General features: G+C 41.8%; 1 protein-coding gene across 6 annotated transcripts in view; it reads right to left on the reverse strand.

Moving 5' to 3' along the window:
• b4galnt1b (beta-1,4-N-acetyl-galactosaminyl transferase 1b) overlaps positions 1 to 24,481 on the reverse strand; it is a 155,547-nt gene that overhangs the window by 63,458 nt on the left and 67,608 nt on the right. For 5 of the 6 annotated variants that reach the window (XM_051925379.1, XM_051925382.1, XM_051925381.1 and 2 more), the window contains exon 1: positions 20,731 to 20,753. The exons of the other annotated variant lie outside the window; for it this stretch is intronic. In XM_051925379.1, coding sequence (XP_051781339.1) covers positions 20,731 to 20,738 — 8 coding nt within the window. In that variant the 5' untranslated portion in view covers positions 20,739 to 20,753. Of the gene's footprint in view, positions 1 to 20,730; positions 20,754 to 24,481 lie in introns of those variants that run through there. 6 annotated transcript variants of the gene reach the window in all.

Consider the following 24,481-nt stretch of genomic DNA (forward strand, 5'->3'; position numbering starts at 1 on the left):
CAAAGCATACAATTATACAACTCACAATTATATATTGAGCTCATCTGTCTCGCTTAAAACAATCTAAAATGTTTCCAGGGCAAGAGCCAACCTGCAAACCCTAAAACCAAAGCTCCTGCCTCACTGGGTCACATGTTCTGGGCCTGCACCAAATTAACTTCATTTTGGAACAAAATTTTTAAGTGCCTCTCAGACAGCCTTGGTGTCCCAATCCCTCATAACCCACTAACAGCTGTGTATGGTGGGCTACTAGAGGGGCTTAAAGTGCAGAAGGACAAGCAAACGGTGATTGCATTCACTACACTTGTGGCACGCAGACTTATTTTGTTACACTGGAAGAATCCTAACTCACCTCTAATAAGTCAGTGGGAAACCAATGTTTTATATTATTTGAAATTGGAAAAAATCAAATTCTCAGTTAGAGGATCTGTACAGAACTTTTTCAAAACCTGGCAGGATCTAATCAATAATATTGTAGAATAAGAAGAAATAATTATCTCCGCATTTCTTTTCCTTCTCCATTTATCTTTATTGCCCTATTAAACTCAGCAATTTCGGTATGTTTACCAGCTTTAAGTTTTACTCCTTTGGCCACGCTCTCCTTCTGAGGGGTGGGGTTTGATTTGTTTTCAATCCTATTTTTTGTAAAAATTGATTTGTATGGAATGATTACAATAAAATAATTTTAAAAAAATCTCCCTTACTTTTTACCGAGACGTGAACACGCAGTTTGTGGACAGCCAACTGCCATGAGCGATTCAGACGGGACTAGAATTACGGAGGAGCAGAGCAGAGCAGAGCAGGAACAAACAAACCCCGGACAGATGCCAATCCATCACGGGGTGAACACATACAAACACAAACACACTACAGCCAGTTTGGAGTTGTTAACTTGCCTAACCTGCATGTCTGGTTCATAAGAATTTGAAATGTTGTGAAGGCATTTGATGGTTTCTTGTTAAATAATAATAATTCATTACATTTATATAGCGCTTTTCTCAGTACTCAAAGCGCTATCCACACAGGGAGGAACCGGGAAGCGATCCCACAATCTTCTTACTGAAAAGCAGCAGCACTACCACTGCGCCACCTGTGAGGACTAAAATGCCTTCAACCCGTCCGGTTAAGGGTTCACGTTATACCACGGGTGTTGAACTCTAGTCCTGGTGGGCCGCAGTGGCTGCAGGTTTTCATTCTAACCATCTTCTTCATTAGTGACCAGTTTATGCTGCTAATTAACTGGACTCGGGCCCCTTAGTGGTTTCTTTTTCCTTAATTAGCAGCCAAATAGTAATGAGAGGCAAAACAAGCTGCCACATGACCATCTTACCTGTGCCCATCACACAATATTAATACATAATTCGCCAGCCTCCTCTCTCACGTCCGTCCGAAGCCGAATGCGCAGTCGCCTTCTGCGCACGTCCGAAGCCGAATGCGCAGTCGCCTTCTGCGCAGCTGCCCGAAAAACCTTACGAGACCGACATCGCGGCAGGCGGCAGATTTACGGCCACAAAAATTCAAAGAGAAAGGCGACTTCGATTAAAGCTCTAGAGGCCTGAAAGGCGAGTTCAACTACAGCTCCAGGACTAATTACGCATTCTGATTCAATTACGCATTCATTCAATACACCGATATCAGGTTTGTGGTGCTTATACTTATTACTATTCCATATTGTACTGGAACATTCATCATTCAATATTATACTATAGGCCTGGAAAATTCATCAACTAACAGTACAAGCCTGTACAGTAATGAATAAAGCGGACTACAATCATTACAAAACAACTTCTTCGTTACTTATCATTTGTTCTTTGTACACTGCTGACACAAACATCGTGCCCGTTTCATCTTACGTTGTCAAAACAGGCTCTTTGTCTAGTCTAAAAATAAAGAAAGACATTGCTCAGGTCACCAAAACATTTCGACTTAGAAAAAACAGAAAAATCAACAGTTTTGGAAATGTCTGCTGTGGCAGAAAGAGAGCAGCAACAAGCCATTCCATTAAATAACGGTTTTAATTAACAGCAAGAATCAGCTTCTCATTAAGGGATTGGTTGGAGTGAAATTGGTTTACTGGTCATCTGTTAGCTCGTTTCACATTTCATTTCATTTCGGCTGCCATTTAGTGAAGAAAGGAATAAATTCAGGGGACTGAATCCTTAAAATCAGGGCTATAAAAATGAGGGGAAAAAGAAGTTAATTAGCAGTGAAAACTGGTCATTGGGTCAGAATGAAAACCTGCAGCCAACTCGGCCCTCCAGGCCCAGAGTTCGACAACCCTGCGTTATACCATAAAATACACAAGAGCGCCTTCCAAACGTTTGTCCAGGTGATGAATCTTACATATTTTACATGCACAGGAAAACCGGTTGTCAGAAATGTCAAATTGGACTGCAGTAACGTTAAAATGTAAAGGAACTGCCAGACCCGACATGGCTTTCAAACCTGAATTGCACTTGGAGAGCACAGCGTGTGCCATTTGACAAGCCGCGCCCGACTTCCATGTGTGACGTTTCGAAAGAGACGCCGCTGCCATTAGCTGGATTTTCTACACACGAGAACATTGGGTGACTCCAAGGAAATCTGTCCGCACAACCCCCCCGTTTTGAGTGTGCCCTTCGAGATCGGGGCTCCCTCCTGCCTCGCGCTCTGTGCTGCTGCCGCAGGAAAAACGCGCAACGGAACAGAAGGAAAAGTCCGACAGCGCCATACTAATGGCGGCTTGCTAAAGCGGAAGGTCTCCGCTAACACCGCTGAAGGACCTCTCGTTTAGCGATCATATCGGTGTACTTTCCGGTGTTGGACGCCCCGCCCTGTTTACATTTCTTTATTTTGACGAAACTCTGAATTTGAATGTGGCAGTAGAGGTCAGTAAATGTAAGGAGAGGCAGCACGGTGGTCCAACACATTTGTCGCATTATTATTATTGTTGTCAGTCAGGATGTCGTTCTCAAATCCAATTAGTTCTGGACAGTGGGAATTATGGAGCGGGGCTATGCAGGGCGCAAGGCAAGAACAAACCCCGGACAGGTGCCAATCCATCACAGGGTGAACACACACAAACACAAACACGCTGCAGCCAGTTTTGGAGTTGCTAACTCGCCTAACCTGCATGTCTTGTTCATAAGAATTCGGAATGTTATGGACGCATTTGATATGCCGTTGGACTCGTCTTGATACCTGCATGGCAATGTGGGACGTCGAGCCTTTGCCTTTTTACTTTAAAAAATTTGCGCCCCCCCAGACTGCATTCACTGTCAGTGACCAAGTCGATCATGTGAGCCTCGGACCGTGTGACAATGACCACATTCTTTTATTGTATTCCCAAGATGAATATATATCATTAACCTCTTATTATTATTATTATTATTATTATTATTGTATATACACACGTGTGTGTGTGTGTGTGTGTGTGTATTTAACGTGGGAGGCCATTTTTTGTGGACCCTGGTTCATTAGCATGCATTTTCAGTTTTGCGCCATATGGTCCGACAAATCTGGAAATAGAACATTTCATTGGTGACCCCCCACCCCCCCCCGATGTCATATGAGCACCTGCTTATTTTGCTTAATGATTAATCCAACCCTAGGCTGCCCGCTGTTTTTGGTGCTCCCCCCTTCCCTTGATGTCCCATAAGAACCTGTTTATTTTGCTTAATGATTAATCCCGTTTTTGGAGCAGAGGTAATAAGTGGAATGTATGTTGTGCTGGAGGACATTATGATAGATAGATAGATAGATAGATACTTTATTAATCCCAATGGGAAATTCACAAACATCCATCCATTTTCCAACCCGCTGAATCTGAACACAGGGTCACGGGGGTCTGCTGGAGCCAATCCCAGCCAACACAGGGCACAAGGCAGGGAACCAATCCCGGGCAGGGTGCCAAACCACCGCAGGACACACACAAACACACCCACACACCAAGCACACACTAGGGACAATTTAGAATCGCCAATCCACCTAACCTGCATGTCTTTGGACTGTAGGAGGAAACCCACACAGACACGGGGAGAACATGCAAACTCCACGCAGGGAGGACCTGGGAAGCGAACTCGGGTCCCCAGGTCTCCCAACTGCGAGGCAGCAGCGCTACCCACTGCGCCACCGTGCCGCCCTTATGATAAACAGCATAAACAAAATGATCAGAAGCACCTGAAGTTGTGCTGCCCACATCACCCGCCCCTTTGGGGAAACAGAATCGGTAATACGGGCGTGCTGTGTGTCGTTTTATGCGACTGAGTGTCCTGAATATGATAACTTTTTTGATATTTGATTCATTATCGGTGGTCCTCGTCCTCTAAGAGCCACTTAAGAATAAAAAAAAAATAAAAAAATCAAACATAAACATGTGGAGTACCGTTTTAGACTTTTTCCAATGCCATTTGTATGAATATGAAGTTTGATTTGCGATCATCTACAAGCCCTCTATGGACCCCTTATAGGGGTGAAAAATGACAAATTTGAAACCAAGGCGTGTGACATATCGTTTTCGACTATTTGAAGGTTGCGGATTACGAATATGAGGTCGTCTTTCATGTTTGACCCTTTACTAGTCCTCTAACCGAGGGTGAAGATGATGAGTTTTACAATACAACCGACAATATTTCAGGCTTCAGACATTTAAATTCAAGCACGCATTTGAACATTTCAATTATTTGCCAGAACTATTCTTTTTTATGTACTTTTACACTTCTACGTCATAAGAGGCACCGATTCGGTTTCAAAATAAGAACCATCCACATGAAGGTTCCAGAAATAACGTCAAACAGCCATGAGCAGATGATAACAGATTTGTGAAACTGTGCCCGGTATATAAGGACTCACAGGGACTACAATCGCGCAGGCTCAGTTCAGGTTTTCTTGATCTCTTAGTAGCCTATCTTGGCAGCCAGCCATCCATCCATCCATCCATTTTTCTAACCCGCTGAATCCAAACACAGGGTCACGGGGGTCTGCTGGAGCCAATCCCAGCCAACACAGGGCACAAGGCAGGAAACAATCCTGGGCAAGGTGCCAACCCACCGCAGTCTTGGCAGCCATCTGGATATTAAAGATTTCTGTGTTGAAAACTTTTTCAAAGCCCAACCAGCTTTATGTAGAGAAGTCTTCCCAGAATGAAACGATTCTTCATCAAGTAATTGGATCACACAGCCCAGAAGAGTGACATTAAAGAAAAAGGATTTTTAATTGTGTACCTCATGAGGTAAGTCATTACATTTCTTATATGAACACCACGAATTAGGGAGGAATACGCTCATTCTGACTTAGTATTATTATTACTATTATTATTATTGTAAACAAAACACTCCGATCCCGGAGCCTCCGGCTTGAACACCCCCGATTCACCGGTCATAATGGATCTGGATTCGGGTAATCTCTCTCTCCCCCAACCTCTAATTTGTCACAGTTCTCGACGAGTATCGGCGACCCCAGGCTGCCCGCGTGCGACACGACGGTGTTGGTGAAGATACCTCGCGGTGGATGGCGTCTCCCAAGCCTTACGCGCAATGCCGACTGGCTGAATCCTTCAAATCTGCCTCTTTATCTTAAAAACTCCACTCGCCATTTACCACAAATATTTAAGAAAATGCAACAATCTCCTTTATACGCCCTTGGCGCACCAGAGGTCACAAAGTGGACGGAACGCGGAGTTAATAAACGGATCGACTTACTCGCTTCAATGAACCCGCGCGCCTCTCAGCGAGCAGCTGCCCTGCGAAGTCCCGACGGGCGTGTAGAAGATCTGCTCGGCTGTGTTCCTCGCGGGAGCTGGCCGACAGCCGACTTGCTCAGAAAAGTTGCTGGGCCGACACTCACGAGACTCGCAACGCCTTCCCAGTGACTCATCGCGACAAAACGGGCAGATGATCCGCAGCCGTATAATCCCTTAAGCGCGCCTCCGTCCAGTGATGAAAAAGCACGACCTGCGCGTGCACATGCGATCACCGCCAACTCAGCTCAGCACTTTGCTTTTTATTTTTTTTTTCGTGGAGTTCTTTCAGACGTTCCCGTGTACAATAGCGACTTTCTGTAGACCTCTGGATCTCTGGACTTCAGTACTATCGGGTTAACATAAACCATCGGTAGGTCGAATCGTTCCGATTGGAGCAGGAAATCGGAAGCCACAAATGCACCGAACGGGCCTGGCTGCTGGGACGTCTGCAATCTACCGAGCATCCTGTTTGATTGATTTATTTATTTATCTATTCATTCATTCATTCATTCATATCTGGAATAGATAGATAGATAGATAGATAGATAGATAGATAGATAGATAGATAGATAGATAGATAGATAGATAGATAGATAGATAGATAGATAGATAGATAGATCTGCTGAAAAGGCTGCCACTCTCGGCGGCGCTGGAACTAACACACTAACACACCGAAGTTTACTCTCGTTCTGTGAGCATTTATCGATTGGAAGTGTTTAGGTTTTGCAGAGGTGCTGTCACAGCACAAGCCCACCCACCCTCCATTTACGACCGGATTTCCTGCTGTGTAAAGCGCGGGCCCCCTAAAAATCGAAATCGCTTTTCTGGTCATACACTGAAAAAAGTATAACATTGATGTTGTTCATTCAACGTAAATTTTCTCTTTCAAACAACTTAAGATTAGTAATTTACTGTTGTAGCTTGAAATATTTGGTTTCACATCTCAATCAAAGTAAAAAAAATTGTTTCTACCAAAGTAAGTTATGCTGGAGGGAATAAACATAGAAATCCTATTTCAGTTAACTTAATATTTTAGTTTGTTTGTGTGTTGTGTTTGAGGGGCCGTTTGTATTTTCTTCCGGTCGAACTTTCCAGCGTGCTGGCTTTCCAACTGCCAAAAAAGAAGAACAACTTAAAAAATAGATTTTGTATAAAACAAGTGAATTGCATCCAATCACTCTAAATGATTTGCCTCAACTTAAAAATTGTGGGATCAATAAGCTAAAAAGAATTATTTTGGTTCAGATTGAAAATATTAAGTGTAAATCACCACCTTTTTTTTTCAGTGTATCTTTCCACCAGTCTTAGAATTTGGGGAGCGACTACTACATTTACATTTATTTACTTGGCAGACGGACGCTGGTCTATCGCTGGTTCTTCAGTGGCACTTTATGGTTCTTTAGATAGATAGATAGATAGATAGATAGATAGATAGATAGATAGATAGATAGATAGATAGATAGATAGATAGATAGATAGATAGATAGATAGATAGATAGATAGATGTGAAAGGCACTATATTATAGATAGATAGATAGATAGATAGATAGATAGATAGATAGATAGATAGATAGATAGATAGATGTGAAAGGCACTATATTATAGATAGATAGATAGATGTGAAAGGCACTATATTATAGATAGATAGATAGATAGATAGATAGATAGATAGATAGATAGATAGATGTGAAAGGCACTATATTATAGATAGATAGATAGATAGATAGATAGATAGATAGATAGATAGATAGATAGATAGATAGATAGATAGATGTGAAAGGCACTATATTATAGATAGATAGATAGATAGATAGATAGATAGATAGATAGATAGATAGATAGATAGATAGATGTGAAAGGCACTATATTATATAGATAGATAGATAGATAGATAGATAGATAGATAGATAGATAGATAGATAGATAGATAGATGTGAAAGGCACTATATTATAGATAGATAGATAGATAGATAGATAGATAGATAGATAGATAGATAGATAGATAGATGTGAAAGGCACTATATTATAGATAGATAGATAGATAGATAGATAGATAGATAGATAGATAGATAGATAGATAGGAGAGGCACGGTGGCTCAGTGGGTAGCGCTGCTGCCTTGCAGTTGGGAGATCTGGGGACCTGGGTTCACTTCCCTGGTCCTCCCTGCGTGGAGTTTGCATGTTCTCCCCGTGTCTGCGTGGGTTTCCTCCGGGCACTCCGGTTTCCTCCCACAGTCCAAAGACATGCCGGTTAGGTGGACTGGCGATTCTAAATTGGCCGTAGTGTGTGCTTGGTGTGTGGGTGTGTTTGTGTGTGTGTCCTGCGGTGGGTTGGCACCCTGCCCGGGATTGGTTCCTGCCTTGTGCCCTGTGTTGGCTGGGATTGGCTCCAGCAGACCCCCGTGACCCTGTGTTTGGGTTCAGCGGGTTGGGCAATGGATGGATGGATAGATAGATAGATGTGAAAGGCACTATATTATAGATAGATAGATAGATAGATAGATAGATAGATAGATAGATAGATAGATAGATAGATAGATATGAAAGGCACTATATTATAGATAGATAGATAGATAGATAGATAGATAGATAGATAGATAGATAGATATGAAAGGCACTATATTATAGATAGATAGATAGATAGATAGATAGATAGATAGATAGATATGAAAGGCACTATATTATAGATAGATAGATAGATAGATAGATAGATAGATAGATAGATAGATAGATAGATAGATAGATAGATATGAAAGGCACTATATTATAGATAGATAGATAGATAGATAGATAGATAGATAGATAGATAGATAGATAGATAGATAGATAGATAGATATGAAAGGCACTATATTATAGATAGATAGATAGATAGATAGATAGATAGATAGATAGATAGATAGATAGATAGATATGAAAGGCACTATATTATAGATAGATAGATAGATAGATAGATAGATAGATAGATAGATAGATAGATAGATAGATAGATAGATAGATACTTTATTAATCCCAAGGGGAAATGCACATACTCCATTCAGCACCTTACTGATACAAAAAACAATATAATATTAAAGATTGATAATAATGGAGGTAAAAACCGACAATAACTTTGTATAATGTTAACGTTTACCTGCCTGGGTGGAATTGAAGAGTCGCATAGTGTGTGGGAGGAACGATCTCCTCAGTCTGTCAGTGGAGCAGGACGGTGACAGCAGTCTGTCGCTGAAGCTGCTCCTCTGTCTGGAGATGATCCCGTTTAGTGGATGCAGTGGATTTTCCATAATATTTACTGGGTTGTGTGGTCCCACATTGCTTGACAAATGGAAATGGCAGTAGGGGGTCCATGAACAGGCATCATACATTGAGTAACACTGAGTAGATGGTAACAGAACCGTGAACACACCAATGGGTCCCGCTTTTCAAAGGAACCCCTCCGCTGTACACAACGACACGGGCTACGTTCAGGTTTGCTAAATCTGTTTAAGTGCCCTGCGGTATCCGAACATGCGCAGAACGCTCCTGGTTTCTCCTCCGTGCTGTTGAGACCTTCTCGCGACTATACGTTCAGCATGTGCCAGCATCGTGGAGGAACTGGGCGACCTGTGCCACCTGAATGACAAGGACAATAGCAAAACGCCAAACTAGAATAGAATCAGCCAGAAAGGATACGGAGAGAGCAATTGAAGATGTGAGTTCCAAAATCTGCTAATTACACCTTTTGGTAAAATTTAGTGAACACGTGATTGTGACTTTTCATGCAGTTGGTCACGCGCCGAAAATATGTTTGTACTTCAAAACCTGCTAATTGCACCAGTGTAGCGCTATAGTTTTAGGGATTTAGTTTCAAAATCTGCTTACGGACCCAGATTTTCTTATTTCTCTCCAAAATGTATCTTTTGTACTTCGCTTATTTTGGAACTGAGCTCTTCAATTGTCTGTGGCCACCATTCCCTTTTTTTGGGGTGCGGGGGGGAGGGGGGTGTCGCCTCTCCTGGTCAGAGGTTGTCACTTTTCATTTGCACCAAAGCAGGTGACGTTGTGCTTCCTCGTCCTTCACGGGGTATCAGAGTAGCGCACAAGCCCACAAACACGCGGCGCGCAGCCCTTTTTAACTCCAAAAGCAGGAAATCAGCTGCGGAGACACCACGTGATTCATGTCCGGCGGTCCACGTGGGGCGAACATCAAAAACACTCGCCACACATGGAAGTGAGGTCAGAAGATATGGACCCACGGTCTCTGATTTACACACGTGCACGTTCGACCGGACACACACACACATTCAAATGGGACTCGGTGCGAGTCAAATTCAAGTGTCGGAAACGTGATGGCTGTCCAATGAAAACGTCATTAACGGACTCGTGGGCGTGAACCCAGCATAGTGCAGGATTGAAAAGAAGTACATCCATCCGTCCATCCATTTTCCAACCCGCTGAATCCGAACACAGGGTCACGGGGGTCTGCTGGAGCCAATCCCAGCCAACACAGGGCACAAGGCATAAATAAGACTTTATGACCAACGTCCTCTGAACCCCACCTTATTTTTCCATCGCTCCCTTCCCTTCCTTATTTGCTGTATCGACTTTGTGTTCCTGTAAGTCTAATCATGTCCTTTTGACAATGATTCGCGATAGGACTCTTAGGAAGCTTAGGAATAAAGAACTCTTTTAACATTCGTGATTCATTCTCTACTGCTGTGGATTTCCAGCTACAAACCTGCACACCTTATCACAGACCTTTGCCTCCATATAATAAATGTGATTATGTCCTCACATAACTGCGGTGGGTTGGCGCTCTGCCCAGGTTTGTTTCCTGCCTTGTGCCCTGTGCTGGCTGGGATTGGCTCCAACACACCCCCGTGACCCTGTGTTAGGATATAGCGGGTTGGAAAATGGATGGATGATCACATAAATGTGATTTCTGAACTCTTTTATTACTTTATGAGAGCACAGACGTACATGGCCTGATGTCGGGTGGCACACAGCTGCATAAATAAACGATCTGATAAAGAGAAAAAAAAAATGCCAGGCTGGTTAATTTGGCAGACGATAACAAACAAGGGCAAAGTGCAGATAAGGAGACTCAGCTGAAAGGGCACAGAGGGTCTCAGGCAGGAAACAGCGTTACAGAACATGAAGTTGAATGTCTGTCAATGTAAAGAATTACATGAGAGAAGCAAACATGTGAGGTTCGAGTACACAATGGGAGGTCTGAAAAATCGAGAGCCCACCTTATGAGAAGGTCACAGTGGAGTGGTCACTGTTAACTTCCAGAAAGTGTTCAGAAGCCATTCAGAGTGTTAGGTTATATAGCGCCTTGATGTGTGGAGTACAAGTCCCAGGAGGATCTGCTCAAGCTTTATAACACACTGGTGAGGCCTCATCTGGAGTCCTGAGTGCAGTTTTGGTCTCCAAATTACAAAATAGACATAGCAGCACTAGAAAAGGTCCAGAGAGGAATGATGAGGCTGATTGAGGGGCTGCAGGGGGCGAGTTATGAAGATTAAAAGAGCCGAGCCTTTACGGTGATGAAGAGGAGACCTGACTGACGGGTTTAAAATGAGGAAGGGAATCAGTGCAGTGGATCAGACAGTGACTTTAAAATGAGGTCATCAAGAACACAGGGACACAGCTGGACACTTAACAGTAAATTTCACACAAACATTGGGAAGCTTTTCTCCACAGAGAGCGTCTCAGACACGTGGAATGATCAGTGACGTGCGGTGAGGTTCATGGCTGGTGACTCCTTCAGAGTCCAATTTACAAACCTATGAACTCCAAAGAGTCGCTTATTCACTTTTCAGCTGGCACATTGCCTACTGGTTATGTTTCATATATCTCATCTCATTCTTTACACACACACAGGTGTGGCGCATATTTGGCTAAGAAAGAACGTTACGTTTATAGCGGCGAGAGAGAGAGAGAGAAAGAGAGAGCGAGAGAAAGAGAGAGAGAGAGACAGAGAGAAAGAGAGAGAGTGAAAGAGAGAGAGAGCGAGAGAGAAAGAGAGAGCGAGCGAGAGACAGAGAAAGAGAGAGAGAGAGTGAAAGAGAGAGAGAGCGAGAGACAGAGAAAGAGAGAGAGAGAGTGAAAGAGAGAGAGAGCGAGAGTGAAAGAGAGAGCGAGCGAGAGACAGAGAAAGAGAGAGAGAGAGTGAAAGAGAGAGAGAGAGACAGAGAGAAAGAGAGAGAGTGAAAGAGAGAGAGAGCGAGAGTGAAAGAGAGAGCGAGCGAGAGACAGAGAGAAAGAGAGAGAGAGCACATTGATCCTCACCCTCCATGTGTTCTAAATTTGCCGTCGCAATTCCGCAATTCAAACTCATTCAATGCAAATGAAAGTATAAAGTGGTGTAAAAATAGAAACGGATTTCAATTTGGACTTCAATTGAAATATTTAGTTGTTTTGAAAAGCTTATAATTCTGACACTTTAATCAATTTGAACACAGACTGTTCAGCAAAAGGATAACAAGAAAAACAAAGGAATATTGTATTTAAGGTCAAAATTTAATTTTTAAATATTGAATTTTTTTTTTCTTAGTCTGATCCCATTTTTTTTATAAAATTGAAAACCGTTTATGGTCTTCCCTTTATTTGTAAATGAAGTCCATGCGCCTATCCTTCTCAATGACAATCTCCATCAGTTTTTTTTATAAAAGTCCTCCTTATTTTCCTTTAGTTTTAAAAATCTTCCATTCTGGCAGTCAGTTGGAACAATATATATATATATATATATATATATATATATATATATATATATATATATATATATATATATATATATATATATATATATATATAAATACTTTTTTCAAAACCAAGCTTATATTAAGTTAAAAGGTGTACTAAAAAGTAAAAAATAAGTCTCTTATACATCCATCCATTTTCCAACCCACTATACCCTAACACAGGGTCATGGGGGTCTGCTGGAGCCGATCCCAGCCAACACAGGGCACAAGGCAGAAAACAAATCCCGGGCAGGGCGCCAGCCCATCGCAGGGCACATTCGATGGCAGACCTGAGTGGTCAAAAAGGAGCAGAGGACCTCACATATATGTCTACATATATAACCATAGGTGCTGACCCAACACGAAGGATTTGAACTTAATTATGTTCTGATACAGGAAGCCAATGTACTGATCTGAAGAGATGGGTGACACGTGCCCACCTTGATGCTGCTGCATTTTGAATCATATGTGGTGACTTGGTGACACATGTTGGTCCTCCAGATGTGACAAGACCAAAGCCTGGACCAGAAGCTGTGCTGCATACTCTTCAAGATGCTGTGTCATAGATGGTCAGATGGGACAAAAATTGAACTCTTTGGGCAGAACTGATGAAGACCATCAGATGCCGCTCATCACCTGTCCAATGCCCTGCCTATGGTGAAGCGTGGTGGTGGCAGCATCATACTATGGAGACAGGAGGTCAAATCCAGAGAGGTCCTTGAAGAAGACCACCTGAGACTGGGGTGACAGTTCAATGACCTGAAGCATATACAGTCAAGACAACACCGGACAAGTCCCTGAGTGACCTTGAGTGGCCCACGGAACATGTGTGGAGAGTCCTGAAGATGGCACTTCACAGATGATTTCCAACCAATCTAACAGAGAGGTTAAGAGGGTCTGCCAGGAGGAATGGGATCAACTGCCCAAGTCCAGGTGTGCCAAGCTTGTAGAGAGTCACCAAGAACACTTAAACATGGAACTGCTGCTAAAGGGGCTTCTGCTAAGTTCTGAATGAAAGATCAGCGTACTTCTGTGAAGGTGGGCTTTCCGTTTTTGATTTGTAATAAATGTGCAAACCTTTCACGTTGTCACTTTGTCATTATGGGATATTGAGTGGAGATTGATTGATGGGCAGAAGGGGCAACGTTATCCTTTTAGAATCAAATGAACAACACAGTAAAGTGTGCAGAAGGTGAAGGGGACTGAAGTCTGAATGAGTCCGCTGGATGGTTCAAGTCATCGTTGTTGTTTTGTTTTTGGTGTTTTAGTGTCGAGTGTTAGTCATCAGGACGCCGTCGCTTGCTTCTCTCTCTTTAATTCATTCCATCTTTTGCTGCACCACTCCGCTCTCGTTTTGAATGACCGGCCATTTTACCCTTTTCTGCACCTCAACGCATCAAATGAACAGTCTCGTAAAAGAGACCCCCAATACACCGGCTGTGATCGCGCCCACCCACAGCAGCCACCCAGGATGCCCTTCTCTCTTTGAAAAGCGTTTTCTTGAATTGGGTTTACAGTCGCCAGTGTGTACCTGCACCTGAACTTGTAACCTTTTGTGTTTGTCACATATGGGACATAAATCCAATAAAGTTAAATGCTACACTGTAAAAAGCAATTCAAGGGACCTCTAACCACCACTTAATCAAGTGCATTCTATTAGGTTAAAAATTCAACTTCAATGATTTTATTAAACATTTTAATTTGAAAACATTATTTAATGCGTTGACGTGAAAGAATTATATTAGTACATATTTTAGCTTAGACTTGTAAGTAATCTGAACTCAAATTCCTTTTTTCATTTATTGAAAAACAAAATTCAAGTTCCTCTAACCTAATCTAACGTTATTGCTACTTAATTTCTCTGTTTCATGAGTGGGCATGAAACTCCTCCCACTTAACATGCTGTGAGAAGATCGTAACGCCATATTGCAAGTGAAACAAACAGCTACGGTGAGTGATAGAGCAGCTATTTTAATTGCTGTCAAAGGTGAATAGAACTTAATTTCTCCTTCAATAATCCTGCATTTTTATTTGCGCAATGCTGATAGGACTAGTAAAGTTACTTTACGTCTGTAGAGGTTAAGCTACGGATTCAGGCAGGCTAACGTGATGGCTGTCTAACATTAGGCAGATGAACAGGTAAAAGCTAAGTGATAGAGGAGCAATTTCAAGATAATAATTATTTACATTGCTCTAACATGTAATTTACTTATTTTGCATAACCGGTTGAACAGCTCTAGTGAAATTTAGTGCCGTCCATCTTACCATATTTTCTCAACATTACTTTTTTTTTGTTCGAGCCGCTAATGATTTCTCACGTGCGTTTCAATGTTGGTTAAGGATTTTAGATGCAATGCTGCCTTACTGCATGTAAGCCTGATGCCATTTTGAGAAGATACTTCATTAATTGTAATAATCTTTCTTTGACTTTACTTATTTTCCAGTTGTTAAGTTTAGAGTATACTCCGAAGCTGTACAGACATTTTTCTTAAAATTGCTGTTTGTTATTTTCATTTTTGTGCCTTTTTTGCAATTATTCAAAGTAGCCATTTTAATCAGGATGTATGCTAAACTGGCGGCACGGTGGCGCAGTGGGTAGTGCTGCTGCCTCGCAGTTGGGTGACCTGGGTACCTGGGTTCGATTCCCGGGTCCTCTCTTTGTGGAGTTTGCATGTTCTCCCCGTGTCTGCGTGGTTTCCTCCGGGCGCTCCGGTTTCCTCCCACAGTCCAAAGACATGCAGGTTAGATGGATTGGCGATTCTAAATTGGCCCTAGTGTGTGCTTGGTGTGTGTTTGTGTGTGTCCTGCGGTGGGTTGGCACCCTGCCTGTGTTGGCTGGGATTGGCTCCAGCAGACCCCTGTGTTCGGATTCAGCGGGTTGGAAAATGTATGTATGTTAAACTCACCACCATCATCATATGTGTGTGCTTTGCCTCAACTGGATTGTAAAGTGTTCCTTTGCTTATAAAATCTGCAGGGGGGATGGAATCAGTGCAATATTATAAATTTTGTCCAAGTTTGTCTTGGTCTTAAAGGTTGAATTGCATAGAGCTCTTTCTGTTTGACCATTGACTGTTTTGACCAAATTAATGGATGTAGTCTCATCGAGAGGAGGAACTTCAGGATTGAGGATAAGGCACATTAAGAATCAGCTTCTAGAGGTATGAGAACTAATCAGACTCGTCTTTGAAATTAAGCTTGCTGACTTGTCACCCTTTTGGATTAGTCATATTGGAATTTAATTTTATTCTTTTTTCTCTTTTTACGCAATTAGAACAATGCAATTGAAGTACGGAGAGAGGTGGCCATTCGTTGCCTGGTTGTCTACCTTGGAGAAAAGGAACAGGACCTCTTCAAGGAGTTTAATGTAAGTAATTTATCACCGTGGAATCTACACTTTAATATTCCAGACAAAAACCTGCTATAGATGGCTGTAATTGTTACTGAAAACCTGTTTCACTTATTTTTAAAATTTTTGTTGTTTTGATACCTTTCACTGTGATATGCCTAAAGCAAATCATGACATTTTAAAAAAGGAAATTTTTCTCTGTAGACCTCAACCAAAGAATTGAAAGTTGAAAGTAAGTTCTACTGTGGCACAATTTGACATCACAAATAGTTGAAACATTCTCACTTTCCTAAAGAATGACACATTATAATGCTAGAGGATAACACAATATATGCAAGAAGGCTTCTTTAAATAATAGAAATAACCACAACAGCATTTTGCTAAATCCTGGCAATGGATTTGACCATTGTCCCATTTGTAAATGAGAAAAAAAATTATGAGTGTATTGACTTAATGCTTAGTCCAAACATATTCAGGTTTCTGATTAGGCTGCCAAACACCATCTTTTCTTTTTGGTGGATTAATACCTGACAAACTTTGCCACTATGAAGATTCTAGTAAGCTTTCATGCTCTTGTAATACTTCATATTGGCACTTTTGACCCCAACAAACAAAGAAAGTGAGTTAAATTTGTCTCCATAGCTACTGTGTGATGGCAATGCTACTCACTGCTCATGTTGAGCCAGTTCATGTAAGTAGATGTGTATGGTTGTGTGTTGGAATGGTTAAAATAACGTCAGCAGTAATAACACAATTCTGTTTTACTAAACCTCTTAATATACTTTTACATTTGTTCTGCCAGAATATTGAAGAGTTTGAAGCAAACCTTGACAGGCAAGTATTGAAGATTGCCATCATCAAAGACCAGAATCCAAACACTGGAACCATCATGATCGAGGGAGCCAAAATCCTGGATGGTATTGATGTCCCAGGGTGCTGTGCTTTGCTCATGGGTTTAATATATACTGTGAATCTGAGCTATCCCAAGGATCTAAAATGTACATACGAAGTATTTCGAAACTGTTCCTTGAACTTGATGGACTAAAAACCAGTGGGAAAGTAATGAATCTCAAGTACAGCATTTTCTAAGAACACTTTTCTTTCAAACCACTGCCATTTTTTTTTAAACCCATGTTATTATTTAATCCATAAACAGCTGTTTCAATTGTAAACATTCTCAGGTTTTGTTTTAAATTTTTGTTGATTATGTGCTGTTGAAAACATGTTCATTATGGTTTTGTAATACTATGTTCAAAGAATGTTGCTCTTTTGTCCAAGAATGTTCTTAGATGAGGGTCGGTGCTGTTGTGTGTTCGTACCTCATGATCTTTGTAAGCACTTAGTATTTTCATAGTGAGGTTGCTATATTTTTCAAAATGTTTTTGCATCCTGCAATGGAAGTCAGGTTTGACAAATTTGGCAGTTGAATATTACATTGAGGCCTATATTTTTGCTGCTGTAGTATGGCTGTTTGTTGAAAAATATAAAAATGCAACATTATATTTCCAATAAAGTAAATTTTGCAACATTTTCATTCTTTAAGTGGCTGTAGTTTTAATAATTTAATAAATAATTAAACTTGATAAAGCTGAAAATTATAGGCTGAAAACACTAATTACACCAACTTCACTTTTTACACCATCACAACTTTAAAATATATTAATAATTAAGTACGTAGAACTTAAAACAGTCTTTAAAAATGTAACATAAATTAGTTGGGACAACTTAATTTTTCTATGCAGTGAATTTAAAAAGTTCTGTGTATCCTATAATTTTTTAAGCTGATGGTGCTTAAAAGCAATTTAAGATCTGAAGGGAAAACCTTTTCCAGTTACTCAATGTTATGGGTTGGTTCTACGTAATTTTAACCAGAAGTTATAGTAACTTAAAAAGCTTGATGCAGAGCGTTGCGTTAATTTTTTTTGTTGGCCCAAAACAGTAGTTTTTAGAGTGTAGGATACCCTCATTCGGAGTCCCTGTTACTGGCATGAAGGAAGCAGATTCAAAACACGTTGGGAAATGTCCACATTGTATAACATGCAGGCGCCTTCAGTGGTCAAGCAAACTGATAAGAAAGTTTGTACTGAAATGTTTTTACAACAAAGAGACGATGTCATCAAATAGATAAGAGAATGCGAGATCGTGTGTTAATGGACGACAGGACGTGACAATGGAGTTAAACACGGAGCCCAGGCAGGCAGGCCGTCGACTGGTGGGTGTCAGCGCTCGAGGGTCTCTTAAACATAACAGCGGCCGGTAATAATAATATAATAATAATAATTCATTACATTTATATAGCGCTTTTCTCAGTACTCAAAGCGCTATCAGCAACTGGGGGACAACTGAAGCGGACTTAAAACTTCGTGTATAATCTTTAGTACTAGGGTGTTGTACCGTGTTAGCCATTATGAATGTAGAGAAAAGCCAAGCAAAATGACACCTTTTATTGGCTAACTAGAAAGATTACAATATGCAAGCTTTCGAGGCAACTCAGGCCCCTTCTTCAGGCAAGATGTATAATCTTAAAACACGTTTTTCTTTATTTCTCTGATTAACACAATTGAAACTCTGCAGATACGTCAGTGAGTCCTGAATAAGGTCGCGGGGGTCTGCTGGAGCCTGTCCAAGCTAGCATAGGGCGCAAGGCAGGAACAAACCCTGGATGGGATGCCAGTCCATCACAGGGCAAACACACACACACACACACACACACACACTACAGCCAGTTTTGCATCTCCAGTTTACCTAAACTGTATGCACTGTACAAAAAAATAATAGATAGATAGATAGATAGATAGATAGATAGAAGGCACTATATAATAGATAGATAGATAGATAGATAGATAGATAGATAGATAGATAGAAGGCACTATATAATAGATAGATAGATAGATGTAAGGCACTATATAACAGATAGATAGATAGATAGATAGATAGATAGATAGAAGGCACTATATAATAGATAGATAGATAGATAGATAGATAGATGTAAGGCACTATATAATAGATAGATAGATAGATAGTTAGATAGAGATAGATAGATAGATGTAAGGCACTATATAATAGATAGATAGATAGATAGATAGATAGATAGATAGATAGATAGATAGATAGATAGATAGATAGATAGATAGATACCGTAGCTGTCCGTTTGGATTTTAAATCACCGGTCGCTCGCAAACCGTTAGAACTGTTGACCTGAAATTTGGTACACATATACTACGTGACGTCTACTATCTGCTTTCAGGGTGAGGACTTACCTCCAAAGTTATTCCTCTTTCTATTTTTATTTTATTTTATTGTAGAATCAACTCTTGGCAGCGGCCAGCAGGGCGGCCGTTGCGGCGCATGCGTACCGCCGTCACTTTCCCTATCCTCTTCATATCTTAAATCATCAATCATTTAGTTGTATCGTAAATTAAAGGCAGATTGAAGACTTAAGTGGCAGCTTAAGTGAAAAATTAAGGAACAAGTAGTAAATAATTGCAACACAAACACTGACTTAATCAGTCTGAACGCGGAAAGATGCCGACGAATGAAGAGAAGAAGCGGTCTGCTATAGCTTAACTGTTAACACTTCGAAAAATGTTTAAAAACTTTAGAAGCAAATTACACGGGCAGTTATTTTAAAGTTTCATATTCAGAAATAATGGTTAAAATACATTTCATGTATGAAGTGGTACTGTTCAATTTAACGTACAAACCATGATACAATTTTAATTCTGGACTACATTAATTTTACGGAAACAAACAGTAAAGTGGTCTATGTTTGTGATCGTTTTTTGACGGTTAAATGACTGGCAGCTGGTAAAATTATTGTGAAATATTTTACAGTGTAGGGTGGAGAAAAGCTGCTCAGGAAGCAGGAAGCGCATCAACCTCCGAGCAAACGAATGCTACTGAGAAAGAAAGAGTCTGAAAACTAGAAATGCTCAAGTGCGCCGTTACTGGTATAATATTTACATTTACATTTACATCATTTAGCAGACGCTCTTATCCAGAGCGACTTACAACAGTGCTTAGTAATCTACGACTGTTCTTCAGTCTTTAAGGCTAGGATTAAATCTACTGTCATTAAACAAGTTACCGCTGACCAAGTTGTACACAAAACCATCCTAGAAGAAAATAGTAAGTTGTTAGTACAAATTTTTTTTTTTTTTTATCTACTGGTATAATATATTATGAGCATGGGAAAGGCGCTTTATATAAAATCATGTTCTATAACCACACAAAACCTACAGAATTCTGAAGAAAAATCAATTCACAAAAACTCTTGCACTTTATTTCCAAATTTATAAAGGCCCCTTGAACCACAATGCAACACATGGGGCGAGTCTTTATGCAGGTATGCGATAGTCACGTGCACAGGCACGTCAATTGACGTCATCTTCATTGCTAAACGTTTGTCAACTCTGTAAAGACACGCGACAATCCGGCCGGACGGCTGCTTGCGCTCCAAAGTAACTGTTTTGATTCCAAAACATGTAATTTTTGTTAACGTCACAGCGATAGAGAATTATGCCAAGATAACTAGAAAAAGCTAAGTAATCGCAACAAACGAATAATCAACAAGCAATGGTCGGCAAACAGTTATTTCAAGTGATATTCGTTAATTACATTTGATAAATAAACTAAACCAGCGCGATTTTTTTTGCTTTGCGCGAGTAACTGAGACATTAGACATTAATGGACCCCCAACCCCCCAGTCACCTTGTCGGCCTCAAGTTAAAGCACGTCTTGGCGGCGGAAATGGCCTTTTTCTTATTTATTTATATTCTTGTCGCCTGTAACGACCCGCCGACTCAACACGCTTCCTAATGGCGGTGCAGGTGGTTAGTTTGATCAGGTTCGGCCGTTTGCGTCTTCTAATTTGCTGGATTTCAAGCGTCTCTTGGTCGCTCCCGCGTCTGCATACTTGTAAAGCCCCTTACATACTCACTCACTCATCCCAGGCGGTGGTGAATGGCGATCCCCTCAGGACTGGGTATCCCGCTCTCTCTCGAGACGAGCACTCGGACCTCGGATGGATTCTTGCGGCGTGCGCGCACCGAAACTCGGCCACGCCAGTACTGATCTCCAATTTGTCAATCCACGTCCATGCAGACGTAATCCAGTGTCTTGCTTTATGTGGAGCTGCTCGAGTGATCGACTTCATATCAATTAGTTCTTCAGAACTCCATACCCGTCCACATCGGACCTACGCCGTAATGACCCTCCCTGAACCCGTGCGTGCGATCCTTATAAAAGATTTTCTCGGCAGCCAATACTTTCACATTCACATGTTAAAGATTATGCCTGGGTGTTCATTGGCGGACTGAAAGTTAATGTTATAACCCCCCAACTGCCCATCTGTCCCGGTGTTTCCATTCGTGTGAATGTGGATCACAGCCACTGCCGCTCTGGTCCCGGCACTGTGGAGTGCGCATGTCCGTCCAGCTGCAGACACCACGGATTCCTCATTCCGTAGTTCATGTTAGTTAATAAATGACACTCGGTAAGGTGGTCCTGCAGACCAACTGCTTAGACTTTACTCTCTCGCGAGCCTTCAGCCTGGCATCAATGCAAACCCTCGTTGCACCAGTGGAGTCCTCACTGTCCTTCATGCCCCTTGCCCAGCCCGTGCCCCCCTTTAATACCAGCCGTTCAAATATCACAAGAGAAACGGTTGCGTCAAAATCTGGGAAGGAAATGCTGCTTCATGCTTTTATTTAGACTGCTGTAATGCAAAGTCCAAAATGCTGCTGCATTGCTTTCGATAGGGTCCAACAGAGGGTCCCATATTTACCCCCATTTTAATCTCCCTTCACTGGCTTCCCGTTACTTTTAGAGATTTCATTTGAAACCCAAACAGATTGTGGACCTACCTCATCCATATTCTGCAAACCAGTCCCTTAAGTTTAGTGTGCGTGGGACAGTTAAAAGTCCCTGATCAAACCGAAGCTCTGTGCTGACCGAGCTTTTAGGGGCTTAGTGCACTAAAATTCTGGAATGTTCTTCCATTGGCCCTGCAGTGTGCCTACAACTATAAATGTCTGCTAAGAACTCCTTTGGCTGACATTGTTTGTTTCTTTGGATACTTCTGTCTCATGTATCATTTTAATGAGTTCTAGTTACTTTATATCCCTTTAACTTTATATATTTATTGGTTTCTCGCTTGCAAAGCAACTTGTGAGCGTGTCTGTGAAAAGCTCTAATAAACTTCACTTACATTACATTACTTCACTTTTAATCAGCTCCTCGCCGTTTCACTGACCCAATATTAAAACTGTCAGAATGATCTTTAAAACAGAATGGCGGATAAATATCTATGTGAACAGATGGACCAACTAATCCTTGTCTCGTATGTGCGCCTGGGGACCACCTGTGAGGCTGTGAGGAGGTGAGCACTGCCACCCCAGGATGAGACGGGGCGCTGGTGCTGACAGCAGCTTCTCATTTCCTCATAGCATCAAAAAGCCGACCAAAAGAGAAAGCCTGGCTCCGCCCACAAAGCCCGAGAATGCTCCACCCCTTCTAGTAGAGACGTCATAAAACCGGAGCGGTCCGGAAGGTGGCGTCAGATCTTGACCCGGCATTGAGGAGGACGGAGCTCCGATATTCCTTTGACGTTTTTAAGGCTGACTGAAGCCCATTTATTTTCTGCTTCTGTGCCTGTCAGTTTTGCTTTGTTTATTAAAAGGGGTGACCCCCAGATGGTACCCCCCCACACTCCTCAAGTGTACTCTGGGCTGCTTTCCCTGGACTCACTGCCCACTACAGCTTATTTGTTTTATCAGAGGACCATCCTGACCAAATGCTTAGCATTAACTGAAACTGGGGTTCAGTCTTGTAGCACTCTGAGGTTCATTTACACTTACAGTGCATCCAGAAAGTATTCCCAGCACATCACTTTTTCCACATTTTGTTATGTTACAGCCTTATTCCATAATGGATTCAATTAATTTTTCTCCTCAGAATTCTACACACAACACCCCATAATGACAACGTGAAAAAAGTTTACTTGAGATATTTACAAATTTATTAAAAATTAAAAAACTGAGAAATCCCATGTCCATAAGTATTCCCAGCCTTTGCTCAATACTTTGTCGATGCCCCTTTGGCAGCAATTCCAGCCTCAAGTCTTGTTGAATATGATGCCACAAGCTTGGCACACCTATCCTTGTTTGCCAGTTTGGCCCATTCCTCTTTGCAGCACCTCTCAAGCTCCATCAGGTTGGATGGGAAGCGTCGGTGCACAGCCATTTTAAGATCTCTCCAGAGATGTTCAATCAGATTCAAGTCTGGGCTCTGGCTGGGCCACTCAAGGACATTCACAGAGTTGTCCTGAAGTCACTCCTTTGATATCTTGGCTGTGTGCTTAGGGTCGTTGTCCTGCTGAAAGATGAACCGTCGCCCCAGTCTGAGGTCAAGAGCGCTCTGGAGCAGGTTTTCATCCAGGATGTCTCTGTACATTGCTGCAGTCATCTTTCCCTTTATCCTGACTAGTCTCCCAGTCCCACAGCATGATGCTGCCACCACCATGCTTCACTGTAGGGATGGTATTGGCCTGCTGATGAGCGGTGCCTGGTTTCCTCCAAACGTGACGCCTGGCATTCACACCAAAGAGTTCAATCTTTGTCTCATCAGACCAGAGAATTTTCTTTCTCATGGTCTGAGAGTCCTTCAGGTGCCTTTTGGCAAACTCCAGGCGGGCTGCCATGTGCCTTTTACTAAGGAGTGGCTTCCGTCTGGCCACTCTACCATACAGGCCTGATTGGTGGATTGCTGCAGAGATGGTTGTCCTTCTGGAAGGTTCTCCTCTCTCCACAGAGGACCTCTGGAGCTTTGAGAGAGTGACCATCGGGTTCTTGGTCACCTCCCTGACTAAGGCCCTTCTCCCCCAATCGCTCAGTTTAGATGGCCGGCCAGCTCTAGGAAGAGTCCTGGTGGTTTCGAACTTCTTCCACTTACAGATGATGGAGGCCACTGTGCTCATTGGGACCTTCAAAGCAGTAAAATTTTTCTGTAACCTTCTCCAGGTTTGTGCCTTGAGACAATCCTGTCTCTTAGGTCTACAGACAATTCCTTTGACTTCATGCTTGGTTTGTGCTCTGACATGAACTGTCAACTGTGGGACCTTCTATAGACAGGTGTGTGCCTTTCCAAATCAGGTCCAGTCAACTGAATTTACTACAGGTGGACTCCAATGAAGCTGCAGAAACATCTCAAGGATGATCAGGGGAAACAGGAGGCACCTGAGCTCAATTTGGAGCTTCATGGCAAAGGCTGTGAATACTTATGGACATGGGATTTCTCCATTTTTTTATTTTTAATAAATTTGTAAAAATCTCAAGTAAACTTTTTTCACGTTGTCATTATGGGGTGTTGTGTGTAGAATTCTGAGGAAAAAATTAATTTAATCCACTTTGGAATAAGGCTGTGACATAACAAAATGTGGAAAAAGTGATGCGCTGGGAATACTTTCCAGCTGCACTGTAATTTAAAGCCTGGCCTAGCATGGAAGGCGCTATATATGACATTGTGCATTGAGCCACTTGATTCTGTTAATAATAATAATTCATTACATTTATATAGCGCTTTTCTCAGTACTCAAAGTGCTATCCACACAGGGAGGAACCGGGAAGCGAACCCACAATCCTCCACAGTCTCCTTACTGCAAAGCAGCAGCACTACCATTGCGCCACCATTGC

The sequence above is a fragment of the Erpetoichthys calabaricus genome, chromosome 3 (assembly GCF_900747795.2).
Source record: "Erpetoichthys calabaricus chromosome 3, fErpCal1.3, whole genome shotgun sequence".
Lineage (NCBI taxonomy): Eukaryota > Metazoa > Chordata > Cladistia > Polypteriformes > Polypteridae > Erpetoichthys > Erpetoichthys calabaricus.